The sequence below is a fragment of the Leptosomus discolor genome, chromosome 1, assembly GCF_034619465.1.
Source record: "Leptosomus discolor isolate bLepDis1 chromosome 1, bLepDis1.hap2, whole genome shotgun sequence".
NCBI classification, from domain to species: Eukaryota; Metazoa; Chordata; class Aves; order Leptosomiformes; family Leptosomidae; genus Leptosomus; species Leptosomus discolor.
The window spans coordinates 211,305,293-211,324,476 of NC_141391.1; the positions used below are offsets into that span (position 1 = coordinate 211,305,293).

A 19,184-nucleotide genomic window follows, 5' to 3' on the forward strand; every position below is an offset into this window, starting at 1 on the left:
AGGCGTGCAGGCAGAGCCCGTGAGAGACGTCCCAGCCCTGTGCTCCCAGCTCTGCCCTGCTCAGCACAGGGTGCGCTCCCACACAAAGCACGAGCAGAAACGGTCAAACCAGACTTTTGCAGGGCCTGTTTCTAAAAAGTTCCTGCATCTCTGAGGATGAGTCAGCTGCTTGTCATTTGAATGCGCTCTGCATTCCGTCCTGTCCTTCCTGCGAAACCCTGTTGGGGGATGATGTCCACCCAGCACCGACCCCATCAGCTGCTGCAGCTCAGGCAGAACCACTGGCAGCTGCCCAGCCTGGGCACCAGCAGCAGCCCTGGCTCTCAACATCAGATATATGTCAAACCCACTGATTAGCACTGGCTGGAAACAACCCGGTGACATATTTTTCCACTGGAAGCATATCAGTTCTTAGAGTGTTTTTCCAAACAAGAAGAAAAAAGAAAAAAAGACACTTCTGTGTACAGATCAACATTTTATGGTTTTTTTTTTTCACATCTGGACTGACTTTTGCAAGTGTGTTTTCTATTATGTGTTATATATAACTCTGCTCAGTGCTATCTATTGACCTGCTTTGTTATGGAGTATCTGAATGATGCACTGCCCAGTGCTTTGGCTTCATTGATTAGGGCAAACACCACTCACACCTCCGAATGCTTAGTGATACAGTAGGTACAGAACACTCAGTGAGCACTAAAAGGACAATTTGAGCCTTAAATCTTAATTTGTCCTTTAAAAATATTTCACACATACCACTGCTTCCACTGCCTTGGGTCACTTTGGTCATTTTCCTATGAACCTACATTGATTATTTTTTTTCTGCAGCAAATCACCCTAGTTTCAGTAGCAAATAAATCTTCTTGTTCTCCTCTATAACTAAACCAAACCTCCTGCAAATGTTTTCCCAGAAGACTTGGATGCTCTCCTGTAATTACCACCCTGTCTGCATGCACAAATGAGTGATATCTGGAACAGTTTGCTGAAAATATGCCATGTTTGAAGTGTGAAACTGTATAAAAAACTACATTTTAATGTATATTTACAAGGAATTAAAAGTCAGACGTAGGAGAGATTAACAGACATGCTAACATCTTTGGGAAAAATAATAGTAATAATATATTGCTATGTACTTTAGTGCCACATAGTCATTATCATGATGATGACTCATGGCACTTGCTGCAGTACATAGTAGGGAATACACCAGAAGGTGACCAGGAGTCCCTGCAGAGAAGTTGATGTGACTTATAAAAGGCTGCAGAGTCCATCATTGGTAAAGGACTGCCCTGGCAGATAATTTAGATCCTTTTCCTTTAGACCATGCTATGTCCTTTGTGCATAGTGAACTGAGTAAATATGGAGATCTTCCAGGGGAAGCGAGACCCTCCTGAGGCATATCACCATTTTCCTGGAGCACGGCTATGCTCAAAAGTTGATGAAGCACCTGTCCCAGGATCACTCTGCTTGTCCTTGTGCAAAGACACCAGAGATCCTTTATCCTCTTTCCCTCTGAGCACCCCATTTTAGTTCTGCCGTTGATATTTATTTCTTTGGGCTGCATTAGGGACTGGCAACCCAAATGATGGATCATTGCCCTTGTATATAGTGTGCAAACACAGGATGAAATGACAGAACTTGCCTTAAAGTGATTATTAGCTATAAAATATATTCTCCCTGAGGGTAAAAAAAAAAAAAAAGAAAAGCTCACAAAATAAAGATGCTTTTCACACGGTTTGCCTGAGCTGAGTTAGCTCAGGAGAAGTTTACAAACAGGGCAAGTCACCTTGGGTGTTAACTGGGAAGTTGGCAGCAAGGAATGTTGTCTGCCTGTTGTCTTATTAACATAGGCATGAGGGGGCTCAATTTTGCTTTTTTTTGGTGATAATTTCACTTTTGCTGTCTTTGGGAATTACTTTGCCATACAAGTGCTGTACAGATGTCATACAAGCATAGTACAGATGAATAGCCCCGAGGTCTGTAAGGTGGGATGAGGTCGTAGGCTGCCCTAGCCACTTCCCATAGGATGTGATCCTCTCATCGCAATGGTGGCATGTGGATCAAGTGGTTTCACTGCACCTAAAGGTGGTCCTTAATGCTCAGTGCAACAGCTCATCATCTGCTCCAAAGGGAGTGATGAACAGCTAGCTGAGAAGGACTGCGGCCCTCCTTTCCCACCAGGACTTGCAGTAGGCTCCAGGCAGAAGATGATCTGCCAGGTCTATGAGGCTGTGCAGGAAAGTCCGGCAGGAGGGAACGGAAAACCTGATCCCCTGACTCAATAAAAACTCATCTGCATGGAAGTGCTGACCACAGGGAAGAGCCCCAAGCTGGCAGGAGGGTGAGCAGCTGGGCTGCCTCAATTGCATGATTATCTATTTATTATTTATTCCCCGCGCAGCCCTTACCCATTGCTGGGTGCAGCCAGCACACTGCACGTGCAGAAAGGTTGTAGGAGCAACACAGGCTTCCCAGGTAAAAGTGGAGGAGATAGCTACAGGATCCCAGTTTGAAGCAAGGTTTCAAAAGCCCTGGTATGTTCCTAAAAATGTTGGACTGAAGCAGGTGTCCACGTTGAACCACCTGCACAACTGACTGGCTGAGTCAAGGTTTATCAGGAGACACTTTTGCTGAATGCAGAAGGGGTTGTAAATCTGTCAGGTTTAAGACATCTACGGCCAGTGAATCCTCTAGACTAAAAACAAGAGATGACACTGAAAACTGTGTCACCTCCCTGTGGTCAGCCTCAACTCCAGAGCTCAGAGGATGCTCTGACCAACCATCTCAAAACTCCTACACTCTCCACTCCTGCCTTGTAAATAGTGGGGATAATGCTTGGAAGCTGATATATTATTAAGATGGCAACCGGTTTCTTTTCTGGCCTAGAAAGGGAGTGGAAAGAGTTGTGAGGGCAGAAGAATCAAACATAGTGAAAAGTATCCATTGGGAATGTCCTGTCCTCCTGCATCAACATCAGAAGGCAGGGAGGGCATGAGATGTTCTGCTTCCCTTTGTATTTGAAAAGATTTAATTTGTATTCTTTTTAAGAAAGAAAACAATACGTGACATAAGCCAGCACAACCTCCATTCTAGTGAGGAAGCTGGCCTGTCCAGGAAAGGACTTTCTTATCTCAGGATATAACTGAAATCAGGCCGCCGAGGCCGGCTGCTCTCAGAGCGGTGATTTAGGCGTCTGCCGGGTAATACCACGGTTGGTTTAAAATGCAGCGTCGGAATTAGATTTAATTCTAACTAGATGGCTCAAGCATCAAGTGTTTTGAGGTTAAGACGCAGCGTTCCCGGCTTTAAAGTTCGCCTGAGAGTTATTGCTTGATGTTGTAAATGGACTTAAGGACCGTAGGAGATGGTTTTTCATTTCAGCCCTGATACAGTAAGCCACTTAAACACTTGCTTATGTCACACTGAAATAAAAGGGATTTATGGACACAGCTATGCGCTTTGCTGAATCAGAGCATTTTTGCTGAGCGCTGTTTAGAGGAAGCATGAGAAATAACCTGTGCAGATGTCCCCGGGTGATGCTGGAGCCCAAGCAAGGCTGGAAAGAGTTGCGCGGAGGAAGCGAGGAGCCCCTGGGCGGGTCAGGAACTCTTTTGTCAGCTCTCAAGACAAAACAGGGAAGTCACCAGGTCACTTAGCCTTTAGCTCGCCTTAATTTTTATCCCATTGCTCCCTGTCGGCATCCACACAATGGCGGGGTCGCGCCTTTCAGGGCGTGCTTCCGTCGGGGTGACACTGCGGCTGACACCGTCCCTCCTCCTTTCTCAAGGAGGACTCTTGCTTTCTAATTACTGAAGCTGGTTTTTCTTCTCCTGACACATCAGTGTTCGCAGAAATGATCACAACACTCGGTGCAACCCCTCTTAAACACACCCCCTGTGCAGATCCCCTATGTGATGGGTAACATCAAGCTCCTCCAAGGGACGGCAGCATTCCCTTCCTGCAGGATATGAGAGGTTTTTAAGAGCTGTATCTGCAACCACGGTTTTGCCAATTTCATCTCCATTCCCTAGTCCGTGGGTAAGCACATTGATTTTTCTAGGGACTGGATAGAGGCTGGTATGGAAAGCCAAAGACCTTGCATGCAATATGTTCCTCCAGTCCTACCAAACCTGTAGGAGATGCTGCATCATTGTGGGCGTATATTTTTTGGCCATTTAGTCCAGCTATGGACTGTGCATGTGTTTCACAGACCCTCAGAGCGCTTCCATAACAGGGAAATCCACACTGCATTAAAAGGTGGAGTTGGTTATGCATCAGCAATTGGCTACTTCTCTTTGCATCACATTATCCACATCTACAGCATCTTTCCTGGGCTCATCTTTTCAACTCCAAAGCTCTATTTACCACCAAGTTCCCTTGAAAGGGAGCGCCAAAAAAGATGCTCTTCTTTCTTTGAATATGGAACATCTTCATTCTCGTGCAGAAGTACTGCTAGAAGATGGCAGATGTCTGAGGATATGGCTGGGATACCATTCCTAGGGAAAAAAAAAACTGGCTTACAGCTTACCTATCCTGCTCCAGAGCACCAAATAGCCTTTCCAATAAGAAATAATCACATGAACAAATTTGTTTGGCAGAAGCGTTGTCTAATGGGTTCTTATGCACTGTAGTGAGAAACAATGGTACTACCAATACTTGGTATTGGCTTATTTCAGAAAGCTCAGCCCAGGTTACGTACTGAGTCACTGGCTTTTACAGACATGGCAGGCTATGTAGACCTATGCACCCTATGCCAGGAGCCTTGTACTAAATTAAAATAATTTTTCTGCCTCTTGAAAAAATAATTACAAACAAGACTTTCCACTATTGGTTTAGGAAAGACTTATGGAAACAAATAGTAGAAATGAGGACTGTATTCAGAAACAACAGTTTTGCCTGACTGTCTCCCCATCCTAAGAGCTTTCAACCACTAAGGCTCAGGTGGAAGCCAATCCGCCTGATTATGGCCCACTCTGGTGAAGAGGAAGAGCGGGGGAAGTGAGTGTGCACGAGGGCTTTAGGCCTGGACCGCGAGATGGCATGAGCAGTGCTGCAAGCCACGGTGACGCCCCATGACTGGGGCAAATGAACCAGATTTGTACCAACAGTCATCTTGCTCTTCTTCAGGGGTTGCTCCCACAGAATCACACCCAAAGGACTGCAAAACTCAGAAAACCCTGAGGGCAGACTCCTCTGGGCAGAGCCTTCCCAGCTGCCCAGCCAGTGCTGCTCCCCACCAAGCGCAGAGTCAGCTGTGACCATGTTCCCTCTCCCCAAGTGCCCATGCAAGGATAGGCCATGTAGCTCAGCTCTTTGCACACTATCTCACAGCCACCCTCATCCCAGTCACTGTCAGTATTATTTATTAGGTGTTGCTGCAGACCAGCAACTGGGAAGGCATAAAAAAGAAAGATAGTCCATTCCTCCAGGATCTTGAAGTGTGAGTGGAGGACAGGAGATGGCAGATGGATGCAGGCAAGCGAAGGACAGTGCTGGTCAGTGCGACAGACAGACACTTGCAAGACCGGCCCCGATTCAACCCAGTGAAGTGCTGCCACATGCACAAAATAATTTATGCAGACATCAAAAACCTGCCGCTTTTCCTCCCTCTCTCTCCCTACAAGTTTAAGAGTTGCCAGGATGAGAAGCCAGTAAGAAGTGGTCAAGTGGGAGCAGGATGTTTAATCTAATGGTTTATTGTAATCAGAGGGCTGTCATCTCTCCCTGCCTCCTTTCAGCGGGTCTGTCCAAACGGCAGGCAAAACAACACAGATTTTTGCGTATTCACCACAGTAATTGCCTCCCATACAGGCAGCAAGCATTTAGGAAATATTCTGCCTCCAATTATAATTTCTGATTTGAGTCATGGAAGATATACACCGTATTCCTTTCTATTTCTGCAGTCACCAGCTAATGAAACGTGCCACAGATATTTATAGAACTGCCATTGTAAATAGCATTTGCATTTGGTGTCTTTGAGTTATTTAGTGTGACAGCGCTTTCACCAGGAGCGTTTTTTCATTTTGAAAGGGAAAGGTTCCCTTTGGAGCTGTTTCCTTCCATCGCCTTCGCTGTTTGTGTTGGATGGAGCAGTTCTGTGGGCAGTTGCTGATAATTTAGTGACGAAGTGACGGGTGTGCAGGGATTAGCTGAGCGTGGTGTGGGTTTTCAGGCTGTGTCACAGACAGTTTATAGGATCCTCTGAGACAATGTTTGGAGTTACAGCAAAGATGAATAGAGAGGAGGGCAGTCGCCAGAGCAGTTCATGCCGCAGAGCAAAACAACTGCCAGTCTGCCTTCCCTAGGAAACCCATTGTGTAAATATTTGTGTAGGAGCCTCCAAAGGAGATTTAAAGTCTTGTGATGAACGTAACTAAAATGTCCTTGCCTTGAGAAAAACAGCTATGATCTGGAAGATCCCGCAAGTAACCGCGAGAGAGATTTCCTTTCTCTAGCATCTCTACATTAGAGTGAACAAGTGTGAATGTCAGGTCTTGTTATCACTGATGGATCTCCAAGCACTTTGCAAAGGAGGTCAGTTTTCCCATCCTCAAGGTGCAGAAGCCAAGGAGCAGAAAAAGCACTCATGCCTTGTGTATGATCAGCTCTCCTGCACACTAATCCAGCACCTCATCCACACAAACATTCCTCCAGATCTTCGCATGCTTTGCAAGCTCCATCTGTGTTTGTGTATTGATAAATTATCCCTAGTCTCTGCAAACTCATGTACATAAATGACAGAGCTTTTTAAAAGCACTCCTGTTCAGCTCTTCAAGCACTCCGGGGTCATGCCGCATGTACAGGCACTAAAAGAAGCAGCAGATTTTCATAAAAATGTGACGTACTGAGCTGTTTTGAAAAAAAAAATAATCTGTTCTGTATTTTGGTGCATAATTTCCATCTGAGTTTGTGTTAAGTCTGGCCCATGAAATGCATGTGGCCTATATTCACACCCAGCATATGCAGCTCCCTGCCATATGTATGAACTGTTAGTGCTCAGAAGTGTGTAACAGTCCCATCTCTTCATACTTCTTGAGAAGCATCAGAAATTTGGCGGTTGATGCAGATACAGCACGCTGGCTGCTGGAGGGCTCTGCTGGGCTCAGCCCTAGACCCTGACTCCAGGTATGGGACAAACCATGTGCAAGCAGCTGAGCCAGCAGTAGGCACAACTACAGAGCTCACCTGGGAATTGTCTTGCCTAACTTGAAATGTCTGAAAATTCTCTCTGCTTTGAGCATCAAGGGCATCTAGACTGTTAGGTTAAACTAACTTTTTAGGGTGGAGATTCTTGCCCTCCAGAAGTAAACTGGGGGGCTGTGTTGATACTGGAAAACTCACTCACTGAGCTCACAGTGAAACCCAGGACTTGATCAAGAGCGAAATCCCCCACTTCCCTGCCACATCAGGTGTCCTTCTCTCCTGTCAACAGCTCTGCCTAATCATTGCTTCTTGTCTCTTTGCTGGGATTTTGCTTTTCCACAGCGAAGAAAAAGCCTCTTTGTGCCTCTTAGTTCTCAGTTCCCCCCATCCTTCTCTGGGTAAGAGCCTTCGGAGAGGAGAAACTCGATTCACTCCTGGTAGTCTTTCTCCATCCAAACTCTGGTGCTGCTCAACTCATGCTTAGTGACCTCTGCTCATGCTTAGTGACCTCCTGCTCCCATGTTCCCATCTATAGGGCTTCGCAGTGGATTTCCCTTCTCTGGTTACAGAGAGAAGCAGAAGGGATTCCCTGACTTGTCCCCTGAGAGCTGGCCACAGCCCCATCCATTGCACTGCAGCAGATATCGCAGATCATCCAATTTGCAAAGCATCAGAAGCAGCATCTTTCATGCAGACAGACTGTGCTAAATCAGTTCCTTCTCACTGTGCTTTCAAACGTTCCCGTTTCTCGCTCTGACAAACTAGCAGAATTTGTATTGATCTGATGATGCAAAAAAGCACATAGTGTGGGCTTCAGACACCTGGTGGAATAATAAAACAGAAAGGAGGGAGGACAGGATCATCATATTTTAGCTTGTATCTAGTAGGAAGTCTGTCTTCTACCTCCTTTTCCTTTCTCTTGGAAAGCACCAGTTGTTTCTAAGGGAAGTGAAAAGCCCCATGGCTGGGCATGCTGTCTACAGAAGGAAATACTGTAGCAGATCTCCAGCCCTGTATGCTATGGTCCTCATGAGCTTCGAGGTATCACCCAAAACAAAACTTGGAGCCTCCAGGTCCAAAACCAAAGATTTGTTCACCTGTGCTGGTACCTGGGGCTGGGAGCAGGGACCAGTGCTGGGTCTCTTTCTCCCCCTGAGGCTGTGCAGTGGCTGACGCATCTTCTCCGGCTCCTGCAGCAGCTCTTCACCCCCTCTTACACAGAAAAGCCTAGGTGGAAATGGCCTGCAGGCCACCAGCTGGGGTCATTAGGCTGTAGCACAAACCACTGTAAGGGACAGAAACAAGGTGGCACTAAAGAAATAAAGTATGTGCCTTGCTCTGTGCTCACAGGCTGCGTGATCAAACTATAAAAATGATCATGGTCTTTGACAGCCACTTTGCTGATGGACAGAACTGCTGGGGACAAGCTGGTGTGAAAGCAATGTGCTTTCCCTCTCCCTTTTCTGCAAGTGATGTTCATGAAATGCTTTGCAATTAGTCAACCATCATGTGCTGCGCTTCAGAGCTTCGCTTTATTCAGATACTTCATGTTACCAGCTGTTTGCGTTTGGGATTTCCTTAAGCAGTGAAAACACCAAGGGAATATGAAACTCTGTGTTGGAAAAGCTTGAAGAGCTAAAGAAGCTCCACACAGAAAGCAAGCGCTTCACTGAAACACTAAAGCACAAAGTCAAACATCTCAGAAAATTTTCCCTCTTCCCCCTTTCACCTTCTTTTATTCTTATTTCAACTTTGTTATAACCGATGGAGCGTAACATGCAAGAGCTAGACCATGTTTCCATCCCTGCCATCGCATGTTACTGCCACGATAAACTCATTGCTTTATCTCTTGCCTTGGGTAAACTTCTATTAAAACTGGAATATCGGTGCATACTCACCATCTTGGGGATGCAGTAGATATGTGACAGCAAGAGGATGAGAGAGATGCCGAAGCAGAGCTCAGCCACTCAGAGTTTTATCTGCTGGGGAAACCCAGCAAAGCAAGCTTGCGGTTCCCTGTGCCCACATGAATACAACCCACACAACTCTTATTCCAAGCAGGGCAAACCATTGGAAAGCCCTTCTGTGAGCCTCTGGCGTAGCTTTACAGCTGAGCTGAAAGCTGTTTAATACAGACTTCACAGAGAAAAATCTCTCTCACCACGTAATATACCTTATGAGAAGCCATATTTTGTGTAACATTACCAGAGGAAACTCTCGGAAGAAGACAATTTATTGCCCCTGTGGTAACTGGCTGACATTTATGAGAAGCCCTGTTTTACAAGGCTTTCCTTTGGCTGCAATGCCAGGGCTCCAGTTGTGCTCACGGAAAATGAGATGGAAAGTGATGATATTTAGCGTGCCCAATACTCCAGAGGCATGCTGGTGTGAATAACAACAGGGGTAAAGTCTGCTTGGATCGCATGGTATTATGCATTCCAGGATTGTAAATTTGGGGTGAGATGAAGGGAAAAGCTCTTCTTGACTGAAGTTGTCTCGTAATAGACTCCATGTCTTGCATGACCAGCTTGAGGCTCAGTAGAGTTGTTGGCACATCTGAATGTTTGCTATGTGGAAGAGGCTGGGGCCAGAGTAAGGCTCGGTCTGTCCTGATCCCAGGAAAGGGGGAGATGGATGTGGGACAGAGCCTGGCAGGATCCTGTGCTGAGAGCTGGCAACCAGCAGGGTGAGGGAGATGCTGCTGGAGATGGCCAAGGCTGCAGATCCCATGGCAATGGCCATGCACCGCCTGGGCTCTCAAACAGGCGAAGGTGATGGTGAGGCCTCCACCACTGCCTCCTGGATGAGAGTGCATCCAGCTCCATCGAAACACATGAGCAGGTGATTTTTAACCCGCAGAGCCAAAGCAGCAAGCTGAGCTGTCCTCAGTTAACCTCCTGAGCCCGCATCTCCCCGCTCTCTGCAGGACAGCTTTGCATCAGGAGCTCAGCTCAGCTGGTGCCAGGGAGGAGAGGTGATGGGGGAGGGCAGAAATGTCCAGGGTGCTGTGGCAGCCACATGCCAGCAGCCTGTATAGCCCCTGCTAGGCTCCTGTAGACCCTCTTCTTCCTTCTGGTGATGCTTTAGGGCTTGCCATGGCAAGAAATATCATTAAATTGAGATAGGGATCCATTCAGTGCTCAGGAAGATGCCTTAGCTGGGGGGTGGTGGGTCCCTGAGGCACTGAGCCACGCTGTGGAGCTGAGCGGGGTCCGTGCCACTGCGGGTCCAGGCGTGCATGAGTGTCGTGGGGTGAGCCCATGCCAGGGGGGCTGCCTGTGTGCTGCCTAAGCCGTGCTGAGGAAGGGATTTCCAAAAGCCAAAGAGGCTTAGGCAGTCCATATCCCATTAGCAGATAGTGGGATTGTGCCTGCGCCTGTGTGCGACGAAGGGCTTTGCGGGTCTGAGTCGGGATCTGTAACCGCAAAGCAAAGTTGCTCCTTGCTTACGGTGCTCTGTGCAAGAGGAGAGCCAGGAAAGGGCTTGACTGACTGTAAATGAGTTTCCTCAGGCCATGGCTCATTTATTCCTTAGCACCACAGGTCCTTGGAAGTCTTATACAAGTCTTCTGTACCTAAAAGTTTTATTGATATTATGTGTTAATAGTTGTAATAATCTATACTGATATTGGACCAGTACAATAATATCACAAGTGGCTCCTGTGGTATATCTTAAATAGGACGCCCCAAGTAGGACAAGCCCATTTTGGGATTCAGGCCCAAACAAGCAGCTGGTGCAACCCCAGGGAGCACCGTCAGCAAGGCCCAGGGAGGAACCATGCTTGCTCTGTGCTCCCTCCAGGATGGCTGAATCACTGCTGCTGAGGGGTTTGGGGGAAACTTGTCTGGAAGCCTCCTCCACCGGCCAAGCTGGGTGCGAAGCCAGAGGCTACGGTATGAAATGTCAGGGCCCCTGTGCTGCAAACCATCCCCCTGGCCCCATTTTTTCACACTGGAGCGACCTCCACCCTGCAGCTGCGTCCAAGCAGACGCCACATGCTGCTCCATGACAGCTACCGGGGTGGCTTTCCTTTTTCTCCTTCCAGCCTTTTCTTTCCCCCAGTGCCAAAAGAAGGGGGATTAATTAAACAAAAAACAAAACCAAAAAGAAGCCACAAACCGAAAGCACCGCAGCGAATGAAAGCCTCCAGCTTGCGCCGAGGGAGCCGGCAGCCACGTGCCGAGCTGGAAAGCCGAGCGCCCTGACACACTTGCCTCTTCTCTCTTGCAGATGACGGAGGGCCGCAGATGCCAAGTGCACCTCCTCGACGACAGAAAGCTGGAGCTTCTTGTTCAGGTAGGAACTGCACTTCTCACCATGTGATAGTTTGCCACGGCTGTGGATTTTCACGAGGGTGGAGAAAGAAAAGGGTTTTCAGCTGGTTTTCTCAGCAACGTCACACTGTCATTGCCTGTAGAGCTCAGGGAATCTGCATTAGTGCTGGGTGGGAAGGATCTGCAAAGAAATATCTGTGGGAAGGACTAATTCAGGACATAATTAGCTTTATTCTGTGCCAAAACTGTCCCATTCACTGCCAGTGAGATAGAAAAGCAGCTCTGGTCATTTTTGACACAGTTACTATATCACTTAGCTATTTTTCGAGGCGTTGCTCAGCTTTGGGCAATGTATTGCATCTGCTTAAAATACCTCCAGTGTTTGTTTTTATCTTCTTTACTTGCCACCCCGTATCGCTGGGTACGATGCCGGGCTCCACGCCGGAGGTTGCTGTGCCTCACGCACCCACCCATGCCGGGAGCGCAGCCGGCAGCAGAAGAGGCTGTGGTGGTCATGCCACTGGCGGGCATTGCTTGAGACAATATAGAGGTTGTAAACCATGTGTCAGACATAAATATGCACTACAATAATTCTGTGCTCCATCTGCCTTATTTTTTATTTTTTTAAAAAAATGGAAAATTAGAAAAACTGAGAGTCTGGCGCTGGCCATGTAACGATGGGCCGATGGAAGGTGTAGCACCCTGTACCCCTCTGACGATTTTGACTCGTGTCCCGGAGATCACCAACGGGTTAATAACAAGAATTAGAAGAATGTCTTTCCTTTTACAAACGCTGCAGGCCAGCCAGGGACAGCCCAGAAGCAGGAAATGAAACTTCCCATAGCGCCCAACTCCCCAGCTGCAGGACAAGCTGGGAGGGGGGCAGGATCGTACGCAGCACAGGCCAGCCTGAATGGGGATGGCTGAACGCGACTTGAATCACCGGAAAAACATTCAGCCTCGCGTTCTGGAAAGTTGCTTAAAAATACCATTAACAAAATGTTAACGGAGAACATTTTTTCAAGCACATAGTCACCGAGGAGGTGAAATCCCTCAGCGTCCCATGACACTCGGTGTGGTCAGAGAGTGCCTGGATAACCATGAACGAGCCAGGCTGGAATGAGAACAGCTAAATCAGGATGACTAATTAAAACGACACACCATACCAACGGTCTCCGCATGGCGAGCAACCCCGCATCAGGCTGCACTGGGTGTGCTGGTGCTTAGCAGCTGGCTGGGGATAGTTCAGCCACCTTCATCACAAAGACACAACACTTGGCTTCCTATTTCATATAAATGCCTTTTAAAATTTTTCTTAGTTCAATTAAAAATGAATAGGCTATTGGAGAACAGCTCTGCTAAAGCAACATTAATAACCACAGCTTAAATTATGCTGTGGGAAATCTTCATGAGCTCCCCTGCCGACACGCTTAGTTGGGGTTTTTATCAGTAACACCTAAAAACCCACAGTGAAGATGACAGTCGAGGAGGCTGGTTTGGGAAGCTCTGTGTCCACTTCTGAGTGAGCAGAAAAAATATCATGTAATATTATTTTTTTAAGTGTTTGATCATCCCTTCAATGGGAATTTCTCATAATTGATATAGGAAGCGAATTGCTCTGTAAATCACACTAATTAGTTTGCAAGAGGCCCGTGGTTGAATTTTGTTTGTACAATAACCCGTTTTTTTCAAGTAACGCACGAATGGGGAAAGCCAGGAGGGTTAATCATGAAAAATTCATGCCCAGAAAAAGCAGCAACCTCTGTTGCATGCAGGTTGACCTAGATCTCTGAGTACCACCGTGCCCCTATGAGTACAGTATAGTCCACTAAGGCATCTCAGATGCTTTTCTGGTTAAATGAGTCTTTTCAATGCTGTTAGGTAGCCTCTACTCAGGGTGATAGTAAATAAATCACTTTTGGGTGGAGCAGGCCACAGAGGAAGAGGATGTTTGGATTCGAGTGCGTCTCCAACATTGATATGTTTTGCAGACGTAGGCACAACACTTTGGTTTGCCTGCCTGTAAAACATGGGCAAAGCCACCAGCTTTGGGGTGGTCCTAGGGCTGCTCCGCTCAGGGAGGAGCAGGGTGATGCTACCCAGATGAGAAGCGCTTTGCCCTGGCAAGTCCTCAATCGACTAGGCTCCCTCCAGGGCCAACGTGCACTTTGCCAGGGGAAATCTCACCAACTGACGTGTATCATTTGTAACTTGTGGTGAGACTTCAGATAAAAGTTGCTTTGTAAATTCTAAGCACCGTTATTTTTATTATTACCTTATCTCGTAGCTGAACTGAATAAGAAGCTGTAAGTAAAATGTTCATCCAACCTCAAGCTTCTGGTTGTCACTTCAAAGCTGTATTTTTCTGTGGGTGTCTTGCCATGGGTTGAAACAGAGAGATGATTTGCTTGTTTATGTCATGAAAGAGGTTCCTCCATAGCTGTGTTGGGCCTTGACATCTAGACCTGCATTGGCTTGAATTGCTTGGGAGCTGGGCCCTTAGATTCTCGTGTGAAATTTCCTCCTTCCCACCAATCTCAGCCTTCCCTAGAAGCTTTTCCATTGCTAATTTCACACTCCTATGGCAAGTTTAGGAAAGACTGCTGGGAATTGGTAGAATTGATTTCTCTGCCATGGTTGAGATCAAAATAACATCCTAACCCGGACCTGGCTTTACACAGCCTTGCAGCGCTTGGGTGTGATATCAAGTGCTCTGCTTAGAGAAGGGTTTAGGGATCCTGCTGCTGTATTTTGGTGTGGGAAAAAACAGCAGAAGAAGCTGGGTCTGATCGAAGGAGGGAAATAGGTATAGCATCCTACATCAAAGGGATGCAGGAGGGCTTCTGGAGTATCTTGAAACTGCTTGGGCCGGTGACTCTGGGGAGCTGATATTATTTCCTCTCCTGCTGCCTCAAGTGCTGCTGGGCAGAAACAGATGCATCTGGGAATGATCAGGATGTTTGCAAAAGCAGTGTATTAAGCAAATGTACTCCCTTTTTGTCCGTGAATTAGCTGTGATCAGACTCAGGGGTTTATGAATATGTCGCTCGAAACACATCAATTGATGGTTAATGAGGACCATACCTCAGGCTGCAGGAGGAGTGCAAGTGGCAACCGTGCTCCTGCGGTTGCTCGCAGGAGTCGGCCTTGGCTCTGTGCGACAGCTCTGCCAGCCCAGATTGAAATGTTTCAGCACCACAAATTCTCTCCCAAAACTACAGAGACCCCTCAGACTGGCCACGCAGCTATTGCCAGTGGGACCCCCCCACACACACACGCACATGTATGTTTTATTTGCATTACTGAGCCCCGAAAGTCAGATTTTGGCTCAGAGGCAGCATTTATAACCCCTTTCTGTGAATGCTGGCTTGTTTTGGTGCTGGCATGTAACGCGAGGGCTTGGGGTTACCACCATCAGGGAAGTGATCCTGGGTTTAGTCAATCAAAGGGTCTTGACTAAAGTCTTTTCCTCCCAAGTTGAGTGGCTGCAGAGAGGTACAGCAGCAGCTAAGGAAAAGCAGAAACACAGGCTTTGCAGATAAAAGAAAACCCTCCCCAATGTGTTTTGTCAGATAAATGCTGAAATTTAGAAGGGCTAATCATAAATGGAGACAGAGGAGGATCATATGGAAATCTCTTCCTGAGGGTCTGAAACTCAAAGCCTGTTTGACTTGGGATTAGGAAGAAGAGTTGCATTTGGTATGTGTTTCATTTGATAAATGCCTGTTGATGATCTGGTGTGTGTGGCAAGTTTACACAGGGTATTTTTTTTGACAGCGTTTGCTTTCTGAGCAGGAGCAGAGTGTGGTTCTTTCAATTTTCTTACAATCTGGTTTTTTTCCTGTTTCTGTTTGATGAATGTTTAGTTTCTAATATAGTTTGGGGGTTTTTTTAAGTGTTTGGCTTTATCCAGCTAATCCTTTTCAGCGAGAGAGTCCCTTTTGCTTCTGGAAAATGGATTTGCTCACATTCCTCGCTCTCAGCCTCCCTATCTGTTATATTATTTCCCTGTGACCGTATATCATTTGTCTGTTGCACATGAAAAGTTTGCGTTGCTTTATTTAAAGACTTCTGCCTAATTGGCAATTTGTTCCTTTTCATGTGGGTTTTTATAAACAAGGCTTTTTTCCGGGCTGGCTGAATCAGGCAGCCTGGCTCACTCCCTGCTCCTGTGCCGGCTGCCGGTGCGTGTTATCTGACAGCAGCTCCGGCAACTGTCATCCAAAAGTGTTAAGCCTCCTAATTCTTTCTCTCTGGAAGAGTTATTGCAGAAATAGAGCTCATCCAAGGCTTGTAGCGGAGCCGTCTGTGGGGTCTGGAAGGCTCTGAAATTTGATCGTAGGAAATAACTGGGCTTTTTTTGTTTCTAACCTTCTCCGTGAGGAGCACTGAGCCTGATTTGGAAGAGCCAGGGAGTGACGCGGGGGTCAGCACCATGCTAGTCTGTAGGTATTTGGGTGGTTAAGCCACCTGGATGTCCACACCATCACTTCTTAAGTAACTCTAGCTACGCAAACAGCTCGGGGTAAGCTAGGTACGCTTGCAGCATTTCTATCTCTCAGCTGCAATGCAAGTGCATCTAAAACTATGTGAACAGTGATACATGTATACACACAGCCAAAATTAATGGGATGCCCAGAACTTCCCTTTCTAACCTTTTTGCCTTGCGTACCAGCTCTGCTCTGAGCTGGTCGGGAGTCCTTCAAAAGCCCAGGACTTGTTTCCAGTGTGCCTGCTGTGCTTCAGCATCTCATCCCCAGGAATCACTCCAGACTGGGAGACACTGGTAGCTGTGAGCTAACACTGGGCTGGCGAGATGCCTTATGGGCTGGTGACTCACTGCTGCACAGACGGCTGTCACCAGCGTGGCTGTCCCAGTGGAAATGCTCAGTTCAGAGCGCAACAGTTTCTCCAGGCTCAGCATCGCTGGGGCTGGGCTAAGGCATGCTGTCCTGGGGAAGATACAGCATCTTTTGAGAGCAATAATTTCACTAATACTGTTTAGAGGGAGAAATAAAAAGTTCCACTCTCCTCTCAAGATGCTGTTGGAGTTTTTGCAATATTTTCAGTACTGCTCACGGTCAGGAAATTGCAGTCATGGGCTTTACCTGTGTTTTTTTGCTGCCTCACTTTTGTGCTAACAAGCAGGGTGGTTACCTGGGCTGGCACGGTGAGCAAAGGTTCCCCTTCAGGAGGTACTGAGGACAGCACCTGCCTGCTGCTGGGGAGAAGCTGTCTAATTTTGGATAGAGGTTTTGCATGAGGACCACAGCAATATATCCTCAGAGCAGGATAAACAAGCCCCAGGATAGGCTGAATCTCCCCTGTGAAGCCACAAAAATTACAGAAAAATGGAGTCCAGCCCTGCTCCACTGACAAAAACTGGGGATCCCTTTAAAAACACCAGCTCCCAGGCTGAAGCAGAAATGCAGTCGCACAGCTCTGACCGTAAATGGAGACATTTGGGTGCCAGTAGCCATCCTCGCCATGCGGGAGAGACAGCTCAGTTCCCTGCAGCGTTTGCAGGCTCTGCTCCAAAAGTGCTTTTAACCATCACTGTGGAAGGCAGCAGCAGCCAGCGCTGGGCTGGGAGCGAGGAGGCAGGAGCAGGCAAGAGGGTGAGTACTGTCCTGCCGACCCCACTGCCCTCCCTTACACCTTTGCAGGAGCAGCATTGGTGAATGTATTGCTGGGGTTGCTTATAGGGCACGGAGAGCTGGGATGGGCTGGCAATGGTGCCCTTGGTGAGTGTCTGAGGGAGCAACCCTGCATCTCCACCTCCCACCCAGCCTCTCTGTACCTGCAAAAAAGCAGCTGAAATGTGCCCCTTCGTCTTAATGCAAGGGCTCGGCACTGGCTTGGCATCTGTCCTCTGAGTGGCTTTGTAGGCTATGGGTTGGTGTGTTGCTCCTCTCCAAAGAAAAAAAAGGATGTTTTCGGCAGGGCAGACAAATAATTGGAGACTACACTGAACTCAAGTGGAGTTTTCTGCTAGGAATCTGGCAGGATCTAGTCCCTTGCTCTGAGAAAAATGTGGGAAAAATTGGTTTTGGATCATAATTTAAAATGGGTTGGAGATGAAGGGGTGCTCTGATCTGCCTTCTGGAAAGCAGGCTTTATTTTCCCTAGCTGCAATGCTAGGACTCTGGTATAAGTCTGATTTCAAAAACAAATCCTGATTTACTACAGAAAGAGTAAGACTGAAGTCCAGCTCAGTAAGTGCCTGGAAAATTGCAAAGTAGATTTTTGAACATCTTTGTCATTAAAAATTATTGAGTTTCACAGCTTAGGATCAGCTTGTGAGCTGTAGAAGTGTCTGAGGTGGGATTTACATCATCAGGACAAACTATGCAACCCCTCCACAGCCTGTGGCTCCTGGCAGATGAATGGTGTGAAGCCACCTCTCTCCTGCAGGGAAGACTCCTCTTGGCCTTCCACCGCTGCTTGTGTCCCTGTTTGAGAGTTTTGATCACTTTAATTACAGCAAGCATGACTGCAAATGGGGGAAATGTACGGCTGGATTCACTCACCGCGGGATGTGGAGGGATGGAGGAGAGACTACTCTGCACAAAGGGAGGTGGGAGCCTGGACCAGAGATTCAGGTCTGTGGTTTGGCTGAGCAACCAATGAGCTGTGAGTTAAGAGCTTTTCTGCTGAAAAGTTGGCTGTTTACTGAAAAATAACATTAGGGAAAACATGTTTAGCATTGCTCCAAGGGGAATGTGGTGCTGGGAGTGTCATTGTCTTTCCCAGTCAGTGCACCTCCTGCAGACAAGGTTGTTGCACAATACCTAGATGTTGCCTTAGACAAGATTAATGGATACATGAAAAACGGACCAGGAGAGACAGGTCTGCTCCCAAACCCAGCCTTTCAGCCTGCAAGGCATGACTGTCTTGAGCTGCTCTACGGAGCCTCACTAATTCCCTCAAAAAACATCCACCCACCATCATCCATGGCCTACAGAGCATCTGGTGTCAGGCTGGAGGGCTGTAGCTCTGGGGTTCATTTCTCAGCTTAGGCTCCAGTGAACCCAGAAGCCCACAGAAGTCAAGCCTGGAGGGGAGAGTGTTTGCTGGGAAATGGAAATGGAAAAGCACAGAGGCAGAAGAGAAAGAAATTTGATGTGTAGAGGTGGGGAGTGAACAATTCAGCTTAAGAGCCAAAAGGGATCTCAGGAAGGGTGAAGATGGAAAGGTTTGATTACAAGGGCAAAACTGAAGTGATTTGGGACAGGAGGTGGAACAAGCATCTGAGGGAAATCCTAAACAGTGCTTAGAAACTAGGGGTGTAAGAGCCTCTGCTGTGCACCCTGGCTTGGCTCCAGCAAGAGCAATGCAGTGGTGCTGGCCCTGAGAGGCTGGTCCAAGCCCAGAAGCTCCTAGGCATGCTAGGTGCTCCAGGCTCCCCTGAGCTCACCGTGGGTGACCATGATGCTCAGCAAGAACAGACACGGCCCCTGTGCTACAGACAGCACTCAAGGGATGGACCTGCCGGAGGAGAACATGCTCTAAGGTCAGATGCCAGCAAGGCAGGCTCTGGGGAGCAGGATTTGAAGAGGTCAAGTAGGGTGCATAGCTCCAGGGCAGGGATCAGCAGTGAGCCCAAATGGACAGGGAGCATGGAGACACTCCAAGGGGATCTGCCATGCAGTGAAGGTCAATCTGGTCGAGCAGCTCTAGAGAAAGCAAAGCTGCCTAGTTAAGGCAAGGCTGGAAATTAATGAAACCCAGCAGGGATAGCTCCAGATTTGATCCTCAGCTACCTGCGGGTTA

General features: G+C 47.6%; 1 protein-coding gene across 4 annotated transcripts in view; it reads left to right on the top strand.

The window, feature by feature from the left end:
- Positions 1–19,184, top strand: part of FRMD4A (FERM domain containing 4A) — a 224,525-nt gene that overhangs the window by 78,324 nt on the left and 127,017 nt on the right. For all 4 annotated transcript variants that reach the window (XM_086474608.1, XM_086474614.1, XM_086474601.1 and 1 more), the window contains exon 2: positions 11,368–11,433. In XM_086474608.1, the coding sequence (XP_086330734.1) occupies positions 11,368–11,433 (66 nt within the window). The remainder of the gene's footprint in view (positions 1–11,367; positions 11,434–19,184) is intronic.